Raw genomic sequence first — 20549 nt, 5'->3', positions numbered from 1 at the left:
GCATCTCTAGATTCCTTATTATGCCATTTTACACACAAAATCCAGTGAGAGTGTAGAGCCTCATGGAGCGTCTATCGAAATTCTTATCGTTCGCATATACCTGCCGCTTTGGGTGAACTCTCGCCACTGATGATTCCTCGACTTCAAATTGTCTTTCAATTGATGTTGCTGTGTCTGCTGTATGTTTTTGTACATTGTTCAAGCTAGCATATGGATTTGGATCTAATTTCATCGACAAATTTAGCGATTGATATTTTTCAATGTTCTTAGTCAACTTCTTCGAGTACAACCCTGCGGTCGGACCCCTCAAGACACCAAACTGATACGTCGTGAGCGTGGGCTAATTCTTGCCCACATAGAGCCACAAAGTATACTTAACACTAAATCGAATCTATTACTTGATATTCTATATCAAAAATAGCAGTATCGAGTACAATATTGGCGATTGAAACAATGTACCCCAGTTCTTATCTGTGGAGAGTGTGTTCGGTTGACGGCCCACTGCAGGAGGTCCTACCGAGATGAGTCCGCCCAACTCTCCCCGCAAAATTGAAAAAAATCCTGTCAATTCTATTATCAACATCTCCAAACTCCATGACCAATCGCCCTGATTCAGCCCGACCAAATCTCAAAGAAGCCGCGTAATTGGCCCAACCCAGTTCCCCAGCTTTATCTCTACGCCCGTCATTTTCCCTGTGAGGGGTGATCGGTGTCAACGCGGAACGAAAAAACGCTCAAAGCCCAGCTATATAGAATTCAGGATTCCCTGACTCTGTTAACTCTGATCAGAAAATGGGCGCATTTCTTACCTGCCTGCCCACCGAGTTCATCTATATTGCCTCAGGCTGAATAAACCAAGTGATGGATCTGGAGTCCAATTCGATACCCCTTAAGCCGCCATTGACGGATCAGAATGTGCAAGATGCGCAGGATCTCGCTGCCCTGGGCCATTCCCAGGCCTTGACCCGAAAATTCGATATCTGGAGTATGCTGGCGCTGGCATTTTGTGTACTAGGTATGTTTTCGCCACTCTGCACCTGGGGTGTCACAAGCGTGCTGACTCGATTCCAGGAACGTATTCCACCTTCGCCCAGGATCTCAGCAGCGGCTTGACCAATGGCGGTGCCATTACTATTCTCTGGGGCCTGGTGCTGGTCACTGGGTGCAATCTCTGTGTTGCGCTCTCGCTGGGCGAGTTGACCAGTAGCATGCCCACAGCCCTCGGCCAGGCCTACTGGGTATACCGACTCTGGAATACCCCACTCGGACGATTCGTGTCGTACATGTGTGCGTGGATCAACACCTTTGGATGGTGGACCTTGACTGCTTCGCAGGTCGCCTTCATGACGGAGTTCTTGTTGGGCATGAAGACCATGTTCAATCCGGAATGGGACGGCGCCAGCAAAGGGTGGCTCAATTTCGTCGTGTATATTGGCGTTGTCTTTGTGCTGACTCTGATCAACGTGGTCAGCTGCCGCAAGGAGAAGATCTTACCCTGGTTGAACAACTTCGTTGGAGTGTGGTTCTTTGGCCTGTTCATCGTTCTCTCCCTTGTGCTGTTGATTTCTGTGGGAGTCAAGAGTGACCTCTCATTCCAGCCGGCGTCGTTCGCTTTTGGCGCTTGGAAGAACGAGACCGGCTGGAGCGACGGTGTGGTCTGGTTTACTGGTTTGGTGCAGGCGGCGTATGGTCTGACTGCATTCGACTCAGTCATCCATATGGTGGAGGAGATTCCTGCACCGCGCAAGAATGCCCCTCGAGTCATCTGGATGGCCGTTCTATTCGGTGCCATAACCGGTTTCATCTTCATGGTGGTCTGTCTGTTCTGTATCCAGGACGTCGACAAGGTCCTCAACGCAGACCTGCCATTCATGGAGCTGATGCTCGAGACAGTTGGCCTGAAGGGAGCTGCTGTCTTGATCGCACTGTTCATTTTCAACGGCCTCGGCCAGGGCATTAGTGTTCTCACCACTGCCTCCCGCTTGTCATGGGGATTCGCTCGAGACGGCGGTGTACCGTTCGGCCAATACTTCAGTCACGTCGATCCAGTGTGGCAAGTGCCCGCGCGAGCACTCTGGGGCCAGGGCGTCGTGATTGGCATCGTCGGGATCCTTTATCTGTTCGCCAACACCGTTCTTGAGGCCATCTTGAGCGTCAGCACCATCGCCCTGACAGTTTCATATGCGATGCCCATTCTCGCTCTGCTCGTGACCGGGCGCGACAAATTGCCTCCTGGGCCATTCAAGCTCGGTCGCATCGGCCCGTGGTTGAACTGGGTCAGTATCGTGTACTGTGTCATCACCACCATTTTCTTCCTTTTCCCCGGTAGCCCGAACCCCGCGCCGGCTGATATGAACTTCGCCATTGCCGTGTTTGGTGTGATGTTGGTCATTGCCCTTGCCTTCTGGTTCATTCAGGGCAATCGCACTTATCTCCAGACCGAGGATTCTATCGCTTCCATGGTCTACGCTCATCATCTTGAAATGAATGAGCCTGGAATTGACGAGTCTGTGGGACCCCAGGCCCCAGTTGTTGTCGAGGAGAAGAGGTGAATGTACGCATCTCGATGCTTCGGCCAGAAATCAAATTTGGACCGTGAATTGTATATATGAGAGCTGGCTGTATGCTATTTATAGCCAAATAGTTGAATATAGGAAATCTTAATATAACCTCATGCTATCAATCATCACAGATTGTTTGCTCCTTACAGGGGCAACTTTGACTTTATCCAGGGCCATCATTCATTGAGATCCGGATCGCACTGCCAAATAGTTTTCAACTTAGAAGTTTAAGCCAAATTTAGCGACCTTTCACGGGAAAAGGGGTTTCAAGGTGACTTGTTTCTTCCATTTCCACATTTTCATCCGACCTAGACAGCGCATGAACCATACTTGTCCAGGCCCGGAAAGCCAGGAACTGACGTCTGGCCCTGTGATAGGTGTCAGCCGCAAAGACGAGCGGGACCAATCACGTCACTCTGCATTCTTGCGCCTCACATTTCCTCCCCAGGACAAGGCTGGGCAAAAACTTGTAACAATATTGGCAAGCTGAGCGATATTGTTCGAGACCACCAGCCACAGCAGTTTACGATGAGATTGCCGTACCCGTGGGGCTGGGGCTGGGGTTGTGAGTATCCGCCATTATCCCAGCCTCTTACCTACCATATGACCGAATGAAATTGATGCACGTCATGGGTTATTCTGCCCGATGTATAGGCTTCAACTGAAAGCTTCAGGAACCCAATTCACTGAAGCGTGACCAGGCTCTACGTTGTATGGCCAATTCACCTGAAGAGTGTGCATGATCACCATGCCAAGTCGGCGCCACTCTTGGCACGGCAAAAACACTTCAAGTCTTTGAGATGTATACAAAATACTTGAGCCACTTTAACGGTGTGCAAAGAGCGAATTGCCTATTTAATGAAAGATGGAGAGTTGGATGGCGTCCGACGAGAAACAGATCAGAACCGATCCAGCCACCCCTGTCTCCCTCGCATGCCTTCAAACGATGTGGAGCAACCCACCCCTGCCGATCCTCAACGGAAGCCCGACGCACCCGCCCCCAGCGTCACAGTGAGATGAAGAGATTATCATGCCGATCACATCAGGCGATTTCCCGGCGCTGTACGGCAGGCGCTGTACGGCAGACGCCGTTTGTCACAAAGCGAATGTGCATGTGCAGATACTCGAACGAATCCCTGTCGTGAGAGATTTGTTTTGACACGCATTTGTTTACCCGACGGACATCCGCCACAAGGGTCCACAGAAACAGTGGAACAGTGGAACTCGTGCAATTGCCAAGGGAGGAGTTACTTGAAACTGCAATTAAAGCTCCCGACCATGCCAATATTGGGAGTTATCTTGCTCTTCAACCGCACATTCTTGGTCGATTGTCTGTCCATTCTCCCCACACCAATGCAACCATAATAAACACCAAAACTCACGGTCTTTACCCCTCCTTTGCATATGATCGCTTGGAATTGAAGTATTTATACTTTCTGTCCTCGCTTTGCGAAGACCGCAACCAGTTGTTCAAAGGGTGTCCATATTCACACCCCTTCCAACATGATTGCATCCCTGTTGAGTCGCAGAGCGTTGTCGCTCGCGGTCATATCTCTTCTCGCATCCTCTGCTGCAGCTGATGTGTTTGAGAGCTTGTCTTCTGTCCCTCAAGGTATGTTCTGTTTGTATTCTAAATTACGCCGCTGTGATTGCTAACTTGACCAACAACAGGATGGAGATATTCTCGCAAACCTCGTGCCGACCAGCCCATCCGGCTACAGATCGCACTGGCGCAGGGCGACACCGCCGGATTCGAGGAGGCCGTCATGGACATGTCTACCCCCGACCACCCCAGCTACGGCAAACACTTCCAGACCCACGAGGAGATGAAGCGCATGCTGCAGCCCAGCGCAGAGTCTGCCGACTCCGTACGTGATTGGCTTGAAAGTGCCGGTATCACAAAGATCGAGCAGGATGCCGACTGGATGACCTTCTACACCACCGTAGAGACGGCGAATGAGCTGCTGGCAGCTAATTTCCAGTTCTACGTCAGCAATGTCAAGCACATTGAGCGGCTTCGCACTCTCAAGTATTCCGTTCCGGATGCTCTCGTGTCTCATGTCAACATGATTCAGCCAACCACTCGTTTTGGACAATTGAAAGCCCACCGGGCTACCCTGCATAGCCAGACGAAGGAAACTGACGCGGCATTCCGCGCAAACGCCATGTCTGCTAGTCCTGATTGCAACAACATCATCACGCCTCAGTGCTTAAAGGATCTCTACAAGGTCGGCGACTACAAGGCCGATTCTTCAAACTCCAACAAAGTTGGCTTTGTCAGCTACTTGGAGCAGTACGCCCGCTACTCCGATCTCGCTTTGTTTGAAAAGAACATCGCACCCTCTGCCGTGGGTCAGAATTTCTCTGTCGTCCAGTACAATGGCGGCGGAAACGACCAAAACTCAAAGGGTGACAGCAGCGAGGCCAATCTCGACTTGCAGTACATTGTCGGAGTCAGCTCGCCTGTACCCGTTACCGAATTCAGCGTTGGTGGCCGGGGCCTGCTGGTTCCCGATCTTGACCAGCCTGACCCGAACAACAACAACAACGAGCCGTACTTGGATTTCCTCCAGAACGTGCTCAAGATGGACGCCAAGGACCTTCCACAAGTGATCTCCACTTCATATGGTGAGGATGAGCAGGTATGTCTCGAATTTCCATTGTTTGAACCGTATCTAAACTGTTACAGAGTGTTCCTGAGAAGTACGCCCGTAGCGTGTGCAATATGTTCTCCCAGCTCGGCAGCCGCGGTGTCTCAGTCATCTTCTCATCTGGCGACTCCGGTGTTGGCGCAGCTTGCCAGACCAATGACGGCAAGAACGCAACCCACTTCCCGCCCCAATTCCCCGCGGCCTGCCCCTGGGTAACATCCGTTGGAGCCACCACCGGCACCGCACCTGAGAGGGCAGTCTACTTCTCATCCGGTGGATTCTCCGACCTCTGGGAGCGCCCCAAGTACCAAGACTCCGCAGTGGGCGACTACCTCGGCACCATTGGCGACCAATGGTCCGGCCTCTTCAACCCCAAGGGCCGTGCTTTCCCCGACGTCGCCGCCCAAGGCCAGAACTACGCGATTTACACGCATGGCTCACTCACCAGCGTCGACGGCACATCGGCCTCTGCACCGGCCTTTGCAGCAATTATCGCTCTTCTCAATGATGCCCGTCTCAAGACTAACCAATCGCCCATGGGCTTCCTCAACCCGTGGCTGTACTCTGCCGGCCGCGACGGTCTGACCGACATCGTCAATGGCGGCAGCACTGGCTGCGACGGTAATGGTCGCTTCGGCGGACCCAACAATGGCGGTCCTTCTGTCCCTGGTGCTAGCTGGAACGCTACTCAGGGCTGGGATCCTGTCACTGGTCTTGGATCGCCTAACTTCGCTGCTATGCGGAAGTTGGCTAATGCAGAATAAATGAGTGCATGATGCGCATCGCCAGGAATTTTGTTATCGACTCTTGCTGGATGGAAACTTCCAGCGCATGCCAGTCCAACGCATATAGATTATTTCTACCATACCTGAAAATATAATAGCAAATTGCTGCATTCACGATGGCCATTGAGCCAGCGCCTAATCATAAAATCGCAGACCGACAAAGTCCGCACCGTAAGTCTGCGACACATCCCCAGCAACCTCGTTCCCAATGACCACGTCATTTGAGCCATTCTTCCAACCATCAATCAAAATTCCCAGCTTTGAACTGTCCCACCACCCCTTACCCGGACCAAATAGCTCACTGTGGCGACCGGATAACGGTACTTCAAGCCGAACGGGACTTCCACCATTGAGTGAGATTGTCAAGTTCCTAGAACTAGATCCCCAACCCCAACTGGTGGCAAGAGCGATATCATTATTGATGTAGTCAATCTCGAGATACTTGGAAGCAGTGCTGCTTTCCGCGTTCCCTCCAGTGAGGGTTGCCGGGATAGTGACATGCGCAGTATTTTCTGCATTGATGTCGCCGATCTTAGATCCCACAGGAGCACAAAAGCCAGCGTCACATTTCTCAATCTTGGAAGAACCGCCGAGTGTGAAGGATGTGCAGGGGTAGTATGTTCCTAACGGGGAAGAAATTTGGATGGATTTAATTGAGGCAGTCGAGGTAATGATAATATCGTTCGAGGATCCAGCAGTTAGCGATATTGTCGCAGATACGCTTCGGGCTGAGCGTGCGACGGGAACATTTACTGTATCCGACGATGATTCAACCAAGATGGTTGTCTTTGAAGCAGCAGGATTGGTGAACTCTACTGTGATGCTATGATTCGGGCTGGTGGTATTCGCATAAACCGACGAGAACGTCGTTTGCTTTCTAAAGCCAGTCAGTCTCATGAATGATGAGAAACCCAACAACTATGCCGTTAGTTCAAGGTCTTGTCAGACTTACCCGCTCACTGTTGCAAAATCCTTGCTCGCATAAGTCCCTGCCTTGGCTGTGTCCTGCAGCTCCAGAAGAATGACGCCATGTGGTTCAACCGATGCAGTGTAGGTTGTCTTCACGTTGGAGGATGTCTTCTGGTTCCAGATATCCTTCACAGTACCCGCAGACTGCAGCCCAATATCCGCCAGATTTAGTGTCAGATCTCTGGCCTCGCCAGCCCAGTTAATAACGGCCGCGACCGTTCGTCCTCCAGACAAAGGACCGCTCCAAACCTCGTATCCCTGATCCGACCAGCGACGCCGAAGACTGGCACTTTGACCAAGAGAGTCTTGATTAAAACCAACCACATCTTTATTCGATAGAATGGACAGAGACGCATCGCTGATCGAAGTCCATTCGTCTTTCAGTGCACCACCAATGACAAGTGGACTTTTCAAAATAGCCCACATCGAGAAATGTGTTTGCTCCTCTGGTGTGGTCAAGACGTTGTTCCCGACCTCCATCATATCTAGATCTGGCCACTGTCCAGGTCCCGCAAAGGACGTTTGCGGAACCGCTTGGTTAAGCGTTCGGAAAATTGCCCGCCATGCGGGAATAATATCATTTCCAATGCGCCAAGTGTGACCTAATGAAGGTGCCCATAGGGCGGGGAAGTCAATCCCCCATTCGCATATTTGAAACAAGACCTTCTTTTTCTCGGCAGCCAGGGCTTTGGTCATGTTGGCGTAACGCGAGCGAGGGGAGGTGCTTGGTGTGTAGTCTGTGTTTGGATATCCTTTATCTTCCTCCGAGTAACAATTGTCATCTAAATTTGTGTCAGTCCACCACATATATTCTTCGAAAGATTCGCCTTCTTACATTTCAGGGCATCAATATTCCAAGACATGAACGTCGCTGCATCTTGTTGCTCGTGAACTGATGAAAGTCAGTATGCAGAAAATAGGCAAAACAGACACACAACTCACACAAACTACCCGCTTGCTCAACACCTGTACCGCAAGTCTGGATGCCTGCGTCCTCGTAGACTCCAAAAAGTAAACCCAAATCATGGATATACTGCCCAAGAGCAGGGAAACCACTGGGGAACAACGTTTCATTCCAAGTTAGGGATCCATTCGATAAACGATCGGCAACTGTCCAGCCACAGTCGATTCCGACATATCGATAGCCGAGTGTATCTAGGCCTAGATCAACTAGCGCCTTTGCATTTGACTGAATGATAGTCTCGTTGGGCGAACACGAATAATGATTATAACTGTTCCACCTGTTCAAATGTCAATAACATGATGCGGAAAACTAGATATATACAAACCCCATGGGTGGTGTTTTCGCTACGCCGTCATCAAGTCGAGGTTGCAATGCCGCAGCATCCACGCCGAAGGGCAACGATACGAGCAAAGCCAATGTTGATAACATTCTGGCTTCTGGCCTTGGGTTTGAGACGTATCTTGTAAAGGGCTCCGGGGATTTATACTTCGCCCTCCAAGTATTTTGCGGGGTAAAACCAGTAGTGCATGGATGTGGACATTTCAGACAGCCGGAGAATTGCCCTATTGGGAACTATAGAGATGGAACAGGATGCAGATCTTCGGATAAAAGCTTCTATCCATGAGAACACGGAAAAATCGTTTCACCTCGGACGTTTCTATTGCCTCTTTCGAATAGAGCTAGCAGGGCGAAGATGGTCAAATGGTTATCTTCAAGTCTTTCCGCATATATTTTAAACTACGATAGAGTTGCAGCAAAATTCAAATTGGAACTTGAGACAACTGATCGCAGTTGGGATCCATGGTATAATTGCCAATGGTCACAATTCTTCAAATAAGTCGGATGCCAATATGCAATCCTTCTAAAGCTACTCTTGGAAGATCGGCTCGGTGCTTTCAATCTCCTCCTTACTCGGGCACCATTTATCCTGCAGCGCAGTGTCGAGGCTTGTTTCGTAGACTGACTTGGGCCACCATTCGCCCCAGCTAGTCAAAAAGATCTGCTCGGGATCAGCGGGGATATCCTCGGCCGTGACCGCGCGAAGAATGTTCTCGGCACCTGTACATTGATTAGATAATCTCACAGCCCGACTTGTGTAGAAGTAACTCACCCTCAGGCACGGTCTTAGCGTCAGGCATATCCATGGACAACCCCAAGCTAGGATGCTTGGCAAGCTTAGTGTCAGGGATGAGGCCAGGAGATACGGCTACCACCTTGCAGGTTGGGAGATTGCGACGCCACCAGTGTGCGCCCAACAGTTGAGCAAATTTAGATGCGCTGTACACTACTCTGGCATTTGCGCCGGAATTGGCCTTTAGATCGATATCAAGAGTGCCTGAGAGTAATATCAGTAAGAAAAGTATTTTGCAGATGAAGAAATAAGTTTCAGCTTACTGGGGTCGTTTCCCCTAACTCCGCGGATTGCACCCGAAGAAACAACCACAACACGAGACTTGGAGGCAGCCAATTTTTCAGCGAGCTGATGTGTCAAATAATGCTGAGCTAGATGATGGTTAGCCTCTGTCACACCAAGATCGGATAATAGTGGATTGGTTCAGTTTCGACATACACAGGTGGTTGGTGACATAAGATTCGCACCACTGTGATCCACGAGGACCGGGTCCCTCGGCACTGTTCAGGGAGCCGGCAACAAGGAACAACAGATCTAGCTTGTTCTGGCCGAGCTCAGTGAGAGCTTGGGTCGCAAATGACCGAACGCTTTTCAAGTTCAGAAGATCAAGAGGCAAAATAGATACACTGTGCTTCGAAGAGTCAAACTTCAAGTCATCGTATGCGGCCCTTGCCTTGGCTGTGTCTCGGGCGCCCAGAATGAATTTATGAGGCTGAGTCTGCTGCAACAATTGTTTAATTGCTTCGAATCCCTGTGATTGTTAGATTGGTGCATGGTTGAATTTCAGAATGACTTACCAGGCCCGAGGAGGTGCCTGTCGCGATCACATTTTTTACAATTCCAGCCATTATGTAAATTGGGGTATTTTATGTAGTAGTTGGTATGTTTGAGACTGAGATGTTGAGATGTGAAGTTGGCCGAGCTTATCCCACTTTACTACTGTGACGTCATTTGATCCTTTTTTTATGTTTTACTGCTCTGCTCCTCCACTCCTTTCGATTGTTTTCGATTTTTCGATTTCTCCATATTTTGTTGTTGGATCTTTAATTTCAAGAATGCTGAATGTGAAGGATTTTGGAGAACGGGTGAAAATACTGGCTAACCCCCTAAATCCACGATATTGTTTATGCAAGTTGAAAGATCTACACTACGAGTGTAAAGCATATACAAACAACAGACCAAGGATGGCTAAAGTCGATTATGTATCTCAAAATAATAATTTACATTTCAAACAAGAGGCATATCCAAAGGATATGGAGCAAAGGCACACGGTCGCTTGTCCACTCACTCCAAATCCCAAATCGAATATCAAACAAGGAAGCCCAAACGGTCACCAATTAAGCAAGGACAGCCATGAAAGCAGAGCCGAACAGAAGGGCAATCAGTCCAAGGCCAGACTTTGAGACTGGCTGATTCACAACGGCGGCATTGTGAGTCGAGCTTGAGGTCGAGCCGGTGCTGGTCCCCGTTTTGGTGCCGGTAGAGGTGGACCTGGAGCCGGTGGCAGTTGCAGTTGCGTTCTGAGCGGCATTACAGAAAACGTCGTTATAATTACCACTCTTGCTGCTAATGCAGGTCTGAAGCTTCTGGACATCTTGACCCTGGGCGAGACAGTAGATGCCGCAGTCGTTGTCGTACTTGTGGGGTGTTGCATCGCCGCAGCACTGTGTCATGACATCCGTGACATTGCCACGAATAACAGCGGCGCAAGCAGCATCATGTGTTGGAAGTTGCCAAACACTGCCACCGCAGGCGGTGCTGGTTGCACTGACGGATGTGGTTGTGGTAGACATTTCGGGTGTGGTTGTTGATGGTGGACTGTGTCTTTGCTTAAATAGTCAAGAGAAAGGTGAAGGGAGACGACTCAAAAAAAAAAACAGGACATGAGTCGAATAAATGGTCAGGTAAGACAATAGCGCCTGACACTGAATGTGACTGGTGTTTCGGCAGGGAGGAAACTTCACGGCCCACCCCAATTCTATACATAGTAATTGGCTGAAACTTTTGACTGGGGAACTTTTTCTTGGCTTCTCTGCATATTTTATTGTCTGACATGTCCAATATCTATTGGCTACATGTGATAAGTGTTATGCATGCCAGGTAGAGTTTGTTGACCGTAAGTACTCCGTAGTTCTTAGTAAACACTCGTCAAGGGATGAAAGTTAACCAATTATATATGTAAGAGAACAAAAGTCTCATGCGGGTATCGAAAATGTCGACCTCCTGTCGACCCTATCCTGCCAGCCTTACTCAGATAGCCTAGTCGATCAGCGACCATCGGTAGTTCATGTCCCCGGCACATGCTATTTACTTCATACAATGGGTTTCGCCACACCTTCTTCATGCTTTGAGAACTCAACGTTGCTCTCACCGTGCTTTTCATCTGAAGGTTCAGCGCCAACAAGGGCAAGAAGACCAATCTCCCTTTCAATGCGATGCTTGCGTTCACTATCAGCGGCTGCCAAACCGGTCGATCCGAATAATTCATCCATTTCTTCGAGAGTACGACCTTTTGTTTCAGGAACAAGGAAGATAACATAGAACACTGCGATTGTCGTAATGCATCCGAAAAAGATGAAGGCACCAAAATTGCTGGTTTGGAGGAAAGGCGATGTAGCAGTGCCGACTGCGAAGTTGTTCAACTGTGAAACACTCGTTTAGACACTTTCAACACATCCGATACTTTGGTTCACTTACCCAGTTACTACTACCACCTAGACTGACACCCTTAGCACGCATGCTGAGCGGAAATACCTCCGATGTAACAATCCACGCAACGGGTCCTGCAGTAAGATCATAATCAGCACGGCTCAAACCCCCGCGAAAAGAGAGAACATACCCCAGGAGTAGGCAAAGTTAATGACGAAAATCCAAACAAACACAATGGCAACCCAACCCGCGGCTTTGTGCTCCTCGAAAGTTCCTTGGTAGGCACCAATGATACCTGCGACAATGAAGTGACATGATGCCATTCCGATCGCACCCGCAATCAAAATCTTCTTACGTCCAATCTGGTCAACCCAGAGAACTGCAGGAATGGTGAAGAGGAACTCGACAATGCCAACTACACCGGTGGCAAGGAGCGAAATAGTGTTTCCGCCGAGCTGCATATCCTTGAAGATGTATGGTCTAGTAAGTTGTCAGATCAATCATGTCTAGTCCATTTGTTCCGATGCAACAGCTGAGTGCTTACGCGTAGTAGTTAATTGCGTTGATGCCTAGACCAAATACTGTCAGCAGTGAATAAACAAGAGACTTGGGAATCTCTTACCATTCCATTGTTGGAATACCATAATCATGCACTATCCAATCATCAGCGTTGGTGTAAAAAGACTTCTGTCCATGCCAGACTTACAGCCGTTGCGGTGCGCTTGAAAAGTGATTTGTTGGTAACCAACGATAGATAATCATAGAATCCGACCTTGAACCGGCTGGAAAACGAATCATCTTGCCAGTCGGGGTACTTCTCGGCAGCCGTTTGCCGTTCAAAGAGGTACAAGCTCTTCATTTCGAGGAACTCAATCTGAACAAGCATATCGTCTGGGGGTGCGTTACGCAGACGGGCCAGGGTAGCAAGGCATTCTTCCTCACGGCCGGTATTCATGAGGTGACGCGGGGACTGGGGCATGAACATCATCATACCAACAGCCAGGACGATAGCTGGTAGGATTTGAATACAGACTGGGATTAGCCATGCAGCATCCGATTGTGTCGCACCAGTTCCGCCAATGTAATTTGTTCCGTAGCCAATCTGAGAATGTCAGAAGATTGAACGACCTTGAAATTCTGGAGAGATGACGTACCCAAAAGCTGACCATGATACCAAATGTAATTGCGAGTTGCTGGACGGCGACGAGGGAGCCTCGGATTTCCGGTGGTGCCTTGCCTTGTTAGATGTGCTTCGCTTCTCGCTGCGACTTCCTTGACTTACTAATTCTGCATTGTACAGCGGTACGACCATACTCAGACTACCTACACCCAAACCAGTTACGAATCGACCTCCAAAGACAAAGTCTTTGTTCTCGGTGCAGGCTTGAACGATGACGCCCACACAGAAAACCGCTACAGCGACTAGGACTGTCAATCGACGACCAAGCGCATCAGCGAGATATCCATTCGCCAGTGTTCCCACCCAGGCACCAAGCTCGAGAATCGAAGTCAGCATTCCCTGCTGGATACTGGTCTTTGCCGCGTACCCTTGGGTCTGATGGATGAAGGTTGTCAGCGAGACAAGACGCGGTATGAGGAATTGGAGGGACATACAGCTGCCTGAAACGCGGGCATTGTCAAAACCTGGGCGAACATTCCCTGGTTGTCTGGATCATAACCATCAGATGTTATTTGCGAATGTGTTTCAGAACTATCCACTCACATCCATACACCAGACCACCCAGCGAAGCGAACAAACCGATACCCGTCGTCTTCTTGTTACTCAGTAAACCCTTGAAGCCATGCTTGCCGGAGAGCTGAGCACGCTTGGCCGAAATGGCCGTTTCTCCCGGAAGAGCGGCCACCATGATGCGTCAAGGGACCGACAACGATGATTTAAACGGATCAAGATCTACTGCGTGCAGAGAAAGAGGTCTAACAACAAGTGGAAGATATGCTGAAAATGCCTGCACTTTTTCTAGCTTCTGGACAGGGGATCTACGATTATTTATTCGCCCGGGTGCAACGGATAATGAGCTCCAATCAACAAAAGTTTCCCCGGGAACTTAGCCCCATGGGGGAACAGCATCACGTTTGAAACCTGATATAATCAGCCCAATCAGGCCATAGCGACTAAGCTTCGTGGAGCGTGGTTTGCTGTTCTCCTCAGCGCATGGGGCCCGGGCCAGTCAGGTCAGTTCGGCTGTGATGAGACGGAAAAGGCTAGTTTAGCGTGACATTGGCTCTGCAAGGCCATCAGTGGCGGCATCATTGAGTCATGGGCCGTGCGCCATGATGCTTGTCGCAGTATTTACCCGGTGCTTAGCCAAAGATGAAATCTGGGTAAAACGGCCCATGGCTTGTGGATGATTCAATATTCCCTGTGCTGTGATCAATTCCCCAGTAGCTGGAAACAAAGTTTCTAGAACAATTACTCGACATTTCCTGTCGGCATCTTCCGCAATCTCAAAAAAATCCAGAAAGGGACCACAGGGGTCCCCCGCAGATGGAGACAATCCTGGGGCCCCACGCCATTGAAATATGGAGCAAATATTCCCCCCTACGCAATTTCAATCGAACCATACAATGTTTCTACCTGGATATTGATAAACTATCTCAAAGGAATGTCGCCGAGGCTAACTCCGCAGACTAGATCTTGAGGTCAAACAATATAACTCGACCTGAGCCTGCAACTAATGATTCGATGATTCCCCACAAGCTTCCATGGGGGCCGGCTGAATAGCACCAATTTAGCCTGTTCAACCCCTGTCGCCCAGCCCGCACGCCACCTGCGACTCCCGCAGCCATCCAGCCCCAAGCTGTACGAATCGGCTTCGGTGGACATCCTCAATGCCGAAAGGTCTAGCAACTATCAGCAAAAACAACAGTGTCATATCCGTTTATTAGCCGGCAATGGTTTATATTCATCGGCACGTGGATAATAGAGGGTATTTGTCACGACACGGGTTCTCCATACCCCGGAATTAACCCAAAGCGCGTCCCGGGGATTGTCTCGGCTTCGCGTCGGTAATTGATCGGTCGCACATGAGGTTCAGAGAGAGAAATGACCCTTGGCGTCCAATATCTGCTGTTTGGTCAAGTATTCGAAGGATAGCTGCATTCCATCGGATCTACTCCGTACTGATTGATACCTCGATATTTAAAAGCTCTACTGCTATCAAGCCTAGCTAAACTAGCTAAATTATCATCCCTGAAAACAGCGCCTTGGCGCATCTCGGGATATTGCGATTGACAGATGGTTTCAGAATAATATGCATGTAGTGCATAAATCAGAGTAGAGAAATATCGTTAACGTCATTATTATACACAGTCAAGTCCTTCGATTCCTGCCATATCCGGACCTTCTCAGTCCAGATAGCGATCCCAAAGAAGCGCAGCACCGGTCACTGTCCCCATCACAGCCTCATAAACAGCAACCCGCCGCCAAGCGCCTCCATTCCGATAAAATATAAGCGCAGCAAACAAGCGCCCTGGCAAAGAGGCTAGGATAATTGGTACGTTCCGCTGGTACGTCGCAATTGCGAAGATCGTACCCAGGGAAAGAGATGTGATACTATGAATGATTAGCTTAGTGCCTAGATAAACATGACAAGGGTAAATTCATACCCCATGGCCTGGACCGTGTGGTCTGGAACTCCGCCAAGAGGTGATTCTGGCAGGCCTGAGGCTGCGGATGGATACGCGATGGTGTACACAGCGTTTGCTAGGAGAAGACACCCTTGTGCGCCGAAGACGACGTTCAGCACGCCTGGTGTGCGGAGACCGATGTTTTGGAACGACATCCTGTATTTGTGGTATGTTTAATTATGGTAATATTTGAGACTCCTCGTGTTGTGTGTGAGATGGGATGGACTCCGATTCATTTCCCGATTAGCCCCGAGATGAAGCTGTGATGTCCGATCTTTTCCGTGATAACGTCTCAGCATCAATCCCCGGAGCTGGAATTCATAGTGTGTCAGTCAATAGTAAACAAACAAGTCTACATAGTATGTTTAAACAGAATCATTGAAGCGATCGTGCAACTTTGGAAAAGCAAGTGATATTCCATGTCTCAACAGTATCTCCAAGCATAATCTAACATCCTGGTTTTTTCTTGTTTCAAATCATGTATGACATCTAAATAACACCCGTGCAGCTAAAAGGGTGATCTTAGAGGCAAGCAAAGTGCATGGCACGTCGTCGAGCTGGCATGATCAATCGAATCTGCTACGTAGCAGTGAATGTCTGCCAAACGTCTGTTAATAGTGAGACGAGGATTTCGCCCAAGGATCCACAGGCTCTGTCAGTTGGGTACGATGTTACGAACTGCTTGAAATTGTGCATAGAACTGGCTCCAAAGTTGACTCGGTGGAGCATGGGGTTGAAAACGTTTCTCCGCTTCTAGCAGCAAACCCTTGAGATAGCTGTTCGCTCTATCAGAATCCAAATCCATATTGTGATTGAAGGTCTCCGGAAGGATGCGCAGCGAGTTGGCGTGGAAATCAGAAAATGCAAGGGAATTAATATTACCCTCCAAACAGAGCATGGCAGTATCCTGTAGGATAGCCGCTCCAGCACCAACACCACGATAACGTTGCTCGACCGTCCAAGCACGGATGAAGGCTACGTAGTTGGATAGATAATTCACTCCCAGTCTGGCGGGCTTTACTCTCGGGGAGTTTGAGTTGCAGTCCTTGGCGATTTCCACGATTCTCAGAACAACAGTGGCGATGACTTTCTCTGCAAACGTCGTAACAAGCACGATATCGACACCTTGGCCACCACCTTCTTCAAATATATCTTTCCGTGCTTCTGGGCTCATCCACTTCCGACCGCGGGCAACGGCCACAACATTCGGACTTGTATCTTCTCCCAACAACCAATTCGCAGTGCCAACTCGCTCCGCCTCGGTGATGTACTCAGCAACCCAAGCACGAATAAAAAGCAATCCAGTCATCATTGCTGCGATGCATGTCATGAAGACTCGAGACCAGTCTGCGGGATTGCCAAGACAGGTGCGGTGGGCGCAGATGAATATAGCGGACATGATCGCCCAGCTACGCCAGTGGAAGATGACAGATCTGGCTGCGATTTGGCGCTGTTGGGCTACTGATGAAGCGACAAGTTTGAGGGCTGCTCTGAGCTGAGCTTCTGATGTGACGACTTCGGTAGTGAGGGATGGGACGTTGTGCTCTCGTGATTCAGTGGGGGGTGAATCTACTGTCAGACTGTCGGTGCTTGTGCTGGCATCTTGAGTTTTTTGCGTTTTGGTATTGTTTGGTAGAATCGGCGTCGCATTTGTGTCACTGCGAGGGCCATTTGGTGTGGCAAGACGCGCCATGGTGGCCGTCGTGGCCGTGTTTTCTGTGCGTTGGTATCAACTTAAATAAGGTAGGGATCGTAATTGCGGGGCTTTATGATGAGACAAACAACGAGAGGGCCTCAAAAATTCGGATTAAGATCAAGGAAAATAAGCATGAGGTGTGACTGACGAGAGTTCGAGGCTTTGAAGATGCTCAAAGTTACTCTGTACAGTAAAGTGAATGACAAGTTCTCACGCAACACCGCCAGGACCCCTGGTTTGCAAGAGGACCACAAGTACAAGCTATATTCCCTCCCTAGCTTTGCATATATGCAACGTTTACTGTTACATTGTCTCATCATGGTATGATCTAAGGCTTGTGTGCGTCACTGTGCCACAGCCTTATTCCATGTACTACGATAAAACTCGGGAAGTTAGATAGGAATACGATTTTATTAGTAATTAAATCTGCGTTAACTAGCAGGAAAGGAGATATTGGAGATCCGGTCTTAAAACAAGATTAGGCAAGAAAATTGCCAAAGGGCTCCATCCGAGCAATTAAGAACCAATTTATCCAGTAACAGCAATAAGCTTCTCCGGTACGGACGTAATAGCACCAAGGCCACCTGCCCCAATCCCGAGATAACCTGGAACGCACTTTAGACACCGTTGGAGCCAGTAGCGTGCATCACTGGGGTGGTGATGGCGTGCAGGTCCTCGGGGTCATCCTTGGGCTGCTCGCTTGAATGCGGGTACTGGGTGAGAGGCAGAGAGTCAGACTCACCAGCCAGGACCTCGAGCGACTGTCTCTTGGTCTCAGGGATCAACCAGGAGCTAAAAAAGCCGCAGAGCATGAACAAGGAGAAAACCTGCATGACGTGGTTGAGCCACGGGGAGTCATCGGGCTTCTTTGCACCACGGTGAACGAGTGGACCAAACACACATTGCGCAATGATAGCGCCGATTTTTCCAGCTGCAGCACTGATACCGTGGGATGTAGAGCGATAGCGAGTAGGGAAGCATTCGCCGGGCACGATGAAGGTGGTAGCGTTTGGACCGAAGTTGAAGAAGAACTGAGCAACGACGTAGAGACCCAGGAGCCCATTGTGGGTATGCTTCAACTGGTCGTATCCAAAGCCGATGGCAATGAAAAGAATTGTCAGAATAGCGAATCCAATCAGCTGGATAGGCTTGCGCCCCAGGGTATCGACGGTCGCGACGGTGACCCAGTAACCCGGAATCGCACCGGCGCAGACTAGGATCAAGTTTCCGACCGCATTGCGATAAAAGACCTCGTAAACATTCTTGCCACCGGTCCAGCCAATCGCCGAGAGTATCACAGAATTGTTAAGACCAAGGCCATAGAATGCTGTGAAAATGTTAGCTCATATCAATAGTCGACAACTGTTAACCCAACTTACCGACATCAAGGAAGAACCAGGATGTAGCAGTACCAAGCAGAACCCTTCCGTGCTTCCACTGGGAGAAGTGACGGCGGAAATCGGACCAACTGGCCTTGGGGGTGATACAATCAGCGCTCTCGTTGTGCACAAGAGTGACCCGCTGGATTTCATTGGGGTGTCCCTCGCTCTGACCCTTCATGTAAGCGCGGACGTCTTCATCGGCCTTGATCAGATCGTGGGCAACATCAAAAGTAAAGCGAGGGGTCTCCGGGATAGTCAGACGATAGTACAGGGCGAACAACGCAGGGATAGCTCCAAATCCAATGACGATTCTCCACATTTTGTCGACCGCAAGTTGGCAGACGCCGGTGCAGTGGCCAACGTCCTTGGCGCTTTTCAGAGATTCCCTGAAGCCGGCAGTAACAAGCAAAGCAATGATAGCCGCTGCAAACTGGCCGAAGCCCTGCATGGCAAACACCGCAGCCATCATCGCACCACGCCATTTGGTGGTAGCAAATCTGTGTATTTTGTCAGCAAAAAAGCCCATGAGTAAGTAGAGCCTTCATCATGCAACTTACTCGGAAGTAATAACAGAGGAAAGAGGGTAGTCGCCACCAATACCAACGCCCATGATCACGCGCCAGAAGACCAGGAGACCAGTGATAGAAATGGCAGTCGACGAGGCAGCAAGAGCTTGAGCAAGAGTTGCAAGAATAATGATCATCAACTCAATGCCGTACATACGTTTGCGACCAACCCGATCGGCAAGCCAACCAAAGAAAAGTTGACCAAGAACAGTTCCACCAGAGGTAGAGACTTTGATAGCGGTATCAGAGCTAGATGGGATCTTACCAGGGTCAGACACAGCACCTTGCCAGAAGACAACACCTAGCATGCTGACAGCGAGATTGATAGCGAAGATATCGTAAGAATCAGTGAAAAACCCAACGCCAGCGACGATAACGGCACGAACGTGGCGCCAGCTGAATGGAGCCTCGTCGATCCTGGCGAGAGCGCGACGGCGCCGCTCACGAGGGTCGTTATCAAGGATAGGCTCCATGATAGGGAAGACGGCGTGTTCGTTCTCGAAAGTTGTTGGAGCGGGATCGTCTGGCACCGGAACTGGCACCGCGAACGCGTTCCGAAGTGAGTTGCTGCTAGAACTATCCATGGTTAGCCTGGCGTTTGAAGCTTGAAGAAGTAGGAGTGCAGCACCAGAAGACCAAGTCTCCCGATGCAAAGAACTTGAGAGAGATTATGGGAACAACAGACTGTGATGAATAGAAGAAGAAGAAGAAGAGGAATCACAACATCGCGTAAGATAGATAAATAGATTCCGGAGGGTATAGCCATGCTGATGACGGTTACACCAGGACGAACGGCTGTAGTCCAAATCATTGCAAAAGTACATCCGATCTCCGCCAAGCCCATAGGGCTGAGAGGTACCTGCAGCTGCCACCAGATCGCCAGGTTCGGCAGCAGATGTATCGTATACAAAGCAGGCAAGCCAATAAGAAGCCGAGAATCAGCCACGTGCTTAGTGTGAAATAAGCAATGACAAAGTAGCGGTACTTCATTTTAGCGGAGAGGTCTGCGCTAGAATGATGTAAGTGGGAACGACGTAGCCTTGGAGCTTGAGCAATGCGTGCATTGGTGGGGGGTTGCTCTTTCCCTATTGGGTTGGGGAACTTCAAAGTATGTAAGGCTCAGGGCAGTTGATACCACCCGAGGCTAATCATTGCTGTGTTCACGAGACAAGATAGGTGAATTATATGTGTTACCTACATACATATATATTTGTATGTACAATATGTACACAATAAAGCTGAGCCTGCAGCGCAGTTAGGTTGCAACCGGAAGCGTATTCGGCAATGATCCGTGGATGTTGTGCAGCCATTAACCTTGAATGACTAGTCCTACCTACAAAGCTTCTTGGCAGTTTCATATTGATCTCATTGTGCCCAAATTGTGCACCTGGGGAATGTAGCACTGGAGAAAGCCGTCAAGAGTCAAAGCAATCAGGTCTGAGCAATATTGCATACAGATAGCAGCATCCGATACTGGAAACATACGGATTGAAACTGAACTCCATATATGCAACGTGCACTGTCCATACACAATCAACTTTTGATG

At 49.5% G+C, this 20549-nt stretch overlaps 9 protein-coding genes across 9 annotated transcripts; 2 read left to right on the top strand and 7 right to left on the bottom strand.

The window, feature by feature from the left end:
• Positions 1-861: 861 nt before the first annotated feature.
• On the top strand, positions 862-2552 carry N7529_011997 (putative amino acid permease family protein; the record flags this gene model as incomplete). The annotated part of the gene is made up of 2 exons (XM_057247523.1): positions 862-1015; positions 1072-2552. 2 exons carry the CDS (start codon positions 862-864, stop codon positions 2550-2552), a joined length of 1635 nt encoding a protein of 544 aa, XP_057092872.1.
• A 1512-nt stretch (positions 2553-4064) lies between these two features.
• Positions 4065-5976, top strand: N7529_011996 (S53 family peptidase; the record flags this gene model as incomplete). The annotated part of the gene is made up of 3 exons (XM_057247522.1): positions 4065-4173; positions 4233-5203; positions 5251-5976. 3 exons carry the CDS (start codon positions 4065-4067, stop codon positions 5974-5976), a joined length of 1806 nt encoding a protein of 601 aa, XP_057092871.1.
• A 156-nt stretch (positions 5977-6132) lies between these two features.
• N7529_011995 (alpha-galactosidase D) lies at positions 6133-8359 on the bottom strand (the record flags this gene model as incomplete). The annotated part of the gene is made up of 5 exons (XM_057247521.1): positions 6133-6874; positions 6950-7748; positions 7802-7858; positions 7909-8207; positions 8256-8359. 5 exons carry the CDS (start codon positions 8357-8359, stop codon positions 6133-6135), a joined length of 2001 nt encoding a protein of 666 aa, XP_057092870.1.
• A 439-nt stretch (positions 8360-8798) lies between these two features.
• On the bottom strand, positions 8799-9910 carry N7529_011994 (uncharacterized protein; the record flags this gene model as incomplete). The annotated part of the gene is made up of 5 exons (XM_057247520.1): positions 8799-8989; positions 9042-9266; positions 9326-9433; positions 9501-9813; positions 9860-9910. The coding sequence occupies 5 exons, from the start codon at positions 9908-9910 to the stop codon at positions 8799-8801; spliced, it is 888 nt and encodes a 295-aa protein (XP_057092869.1).
• Positions 9911-10399: 489 nt separating this feature from the next.
• N7529_011993 (uncharacterized protein) lies at positions 10400-10855 on the bottom strand (the record flags this gene model as incomplete). The annotated part of the gene is made up of 1 exon (XM_057247519.1): positions 10400-10855. One exon carries the CDS (start codon positions 10853-10855, stop codon positions 10400-10402), a length of 456 nt encoding a protein of 151 aa, XP_057092868.1.
• Positions 10856-11374: 519 nt separating this feature from the next.
• N7529_011992 (uncharacterized protein) lies at positions 11375-13579 on the bottom strand (the record flags this gene model as incomplete). The annotated part of the gene is made up of 10 exons (XM_057247518.1): positions 11375-11704; positions 11760-11845; positions 11902-12191; positions 12256-12280; positions 12334-12364; positions 12418-12813; positions 12866-12943; positions 12994-13266; positions 13326-13378; positions 13435-13579. The coding sequence occupies 10 exons, from the start codon at positions 13577-13579 to the stop codon at positions 11375-11377; spliced, it is 1707 nt and encodes a 568-aa protein (XP_057092867.1).
• A 1728-nt stretch (positions 13580-15307) lies between these two features.
• N7529_011991 (uncharacterized protein) lies at positions 15308-15514 on the bottom strand (the record flags this gene model as incomplete). The annotated part of the gene is made up of 1 exon (XM_057247517.1): positions 15308-15514. The coding sequence occupies one exon, from the start codon at positions 15512-15514 to the stop codon at positions 15308-15310; it is 207 nt and encodes a 68-aa protein (XP_057092866.1).
• A 500-nt stretch (positions 15515-16014) lies between these two features.
• N7529_011990 (uncharacterized protein) lies at positions 16015-17052 on the bottom strand (the record flags this gene model as incomplete). The annotated part of the gene is made up of 1 exon (XM_057247516.1): positions 16015-17052. One exon carries the CDS (start codon positions 17050-17052, stop codon positions 16015-16017), a length of 1038 nt encoding a protein of 345 aa, XP_057092865.1.
• A 620-nt stretch (positions 17053-17672) lies between these two features.
• On the bottom strand, positions 17673-19578 carry phoD (phosphate:H+ symporter; the record flags this gene model as incomplete). Its single annotated transcript, XM_057247515.1, has 3 exons — positions 17673-18382; positions 18435-18934; positions 18995-19578. Coding segments are annotated over 3 exons (1794 nt in total), but the record flags the coding sequence as incomplete, so codon positions are not given.
• Positions 19579-20549: the final 971 nt, after the last annotated feature.

The sequence above is a fragment of the Penicillium soppii genome, assembly GCF_028829465.1.
Source record: "Penicillium soppii strain IBT 18220 chromosome Unknown utg000010l, whole genome shotgun sequence".
Lineage (NCBI taxonomy): Eukaryota > Fungi > Ascomycota > Eurotiomycetes > Eurotiales > Aspergillaceae > Penicillium > Penicillium soppii.
This window is presented reverse-complemented; position numbering and strand designations above follow the sequence as displayed.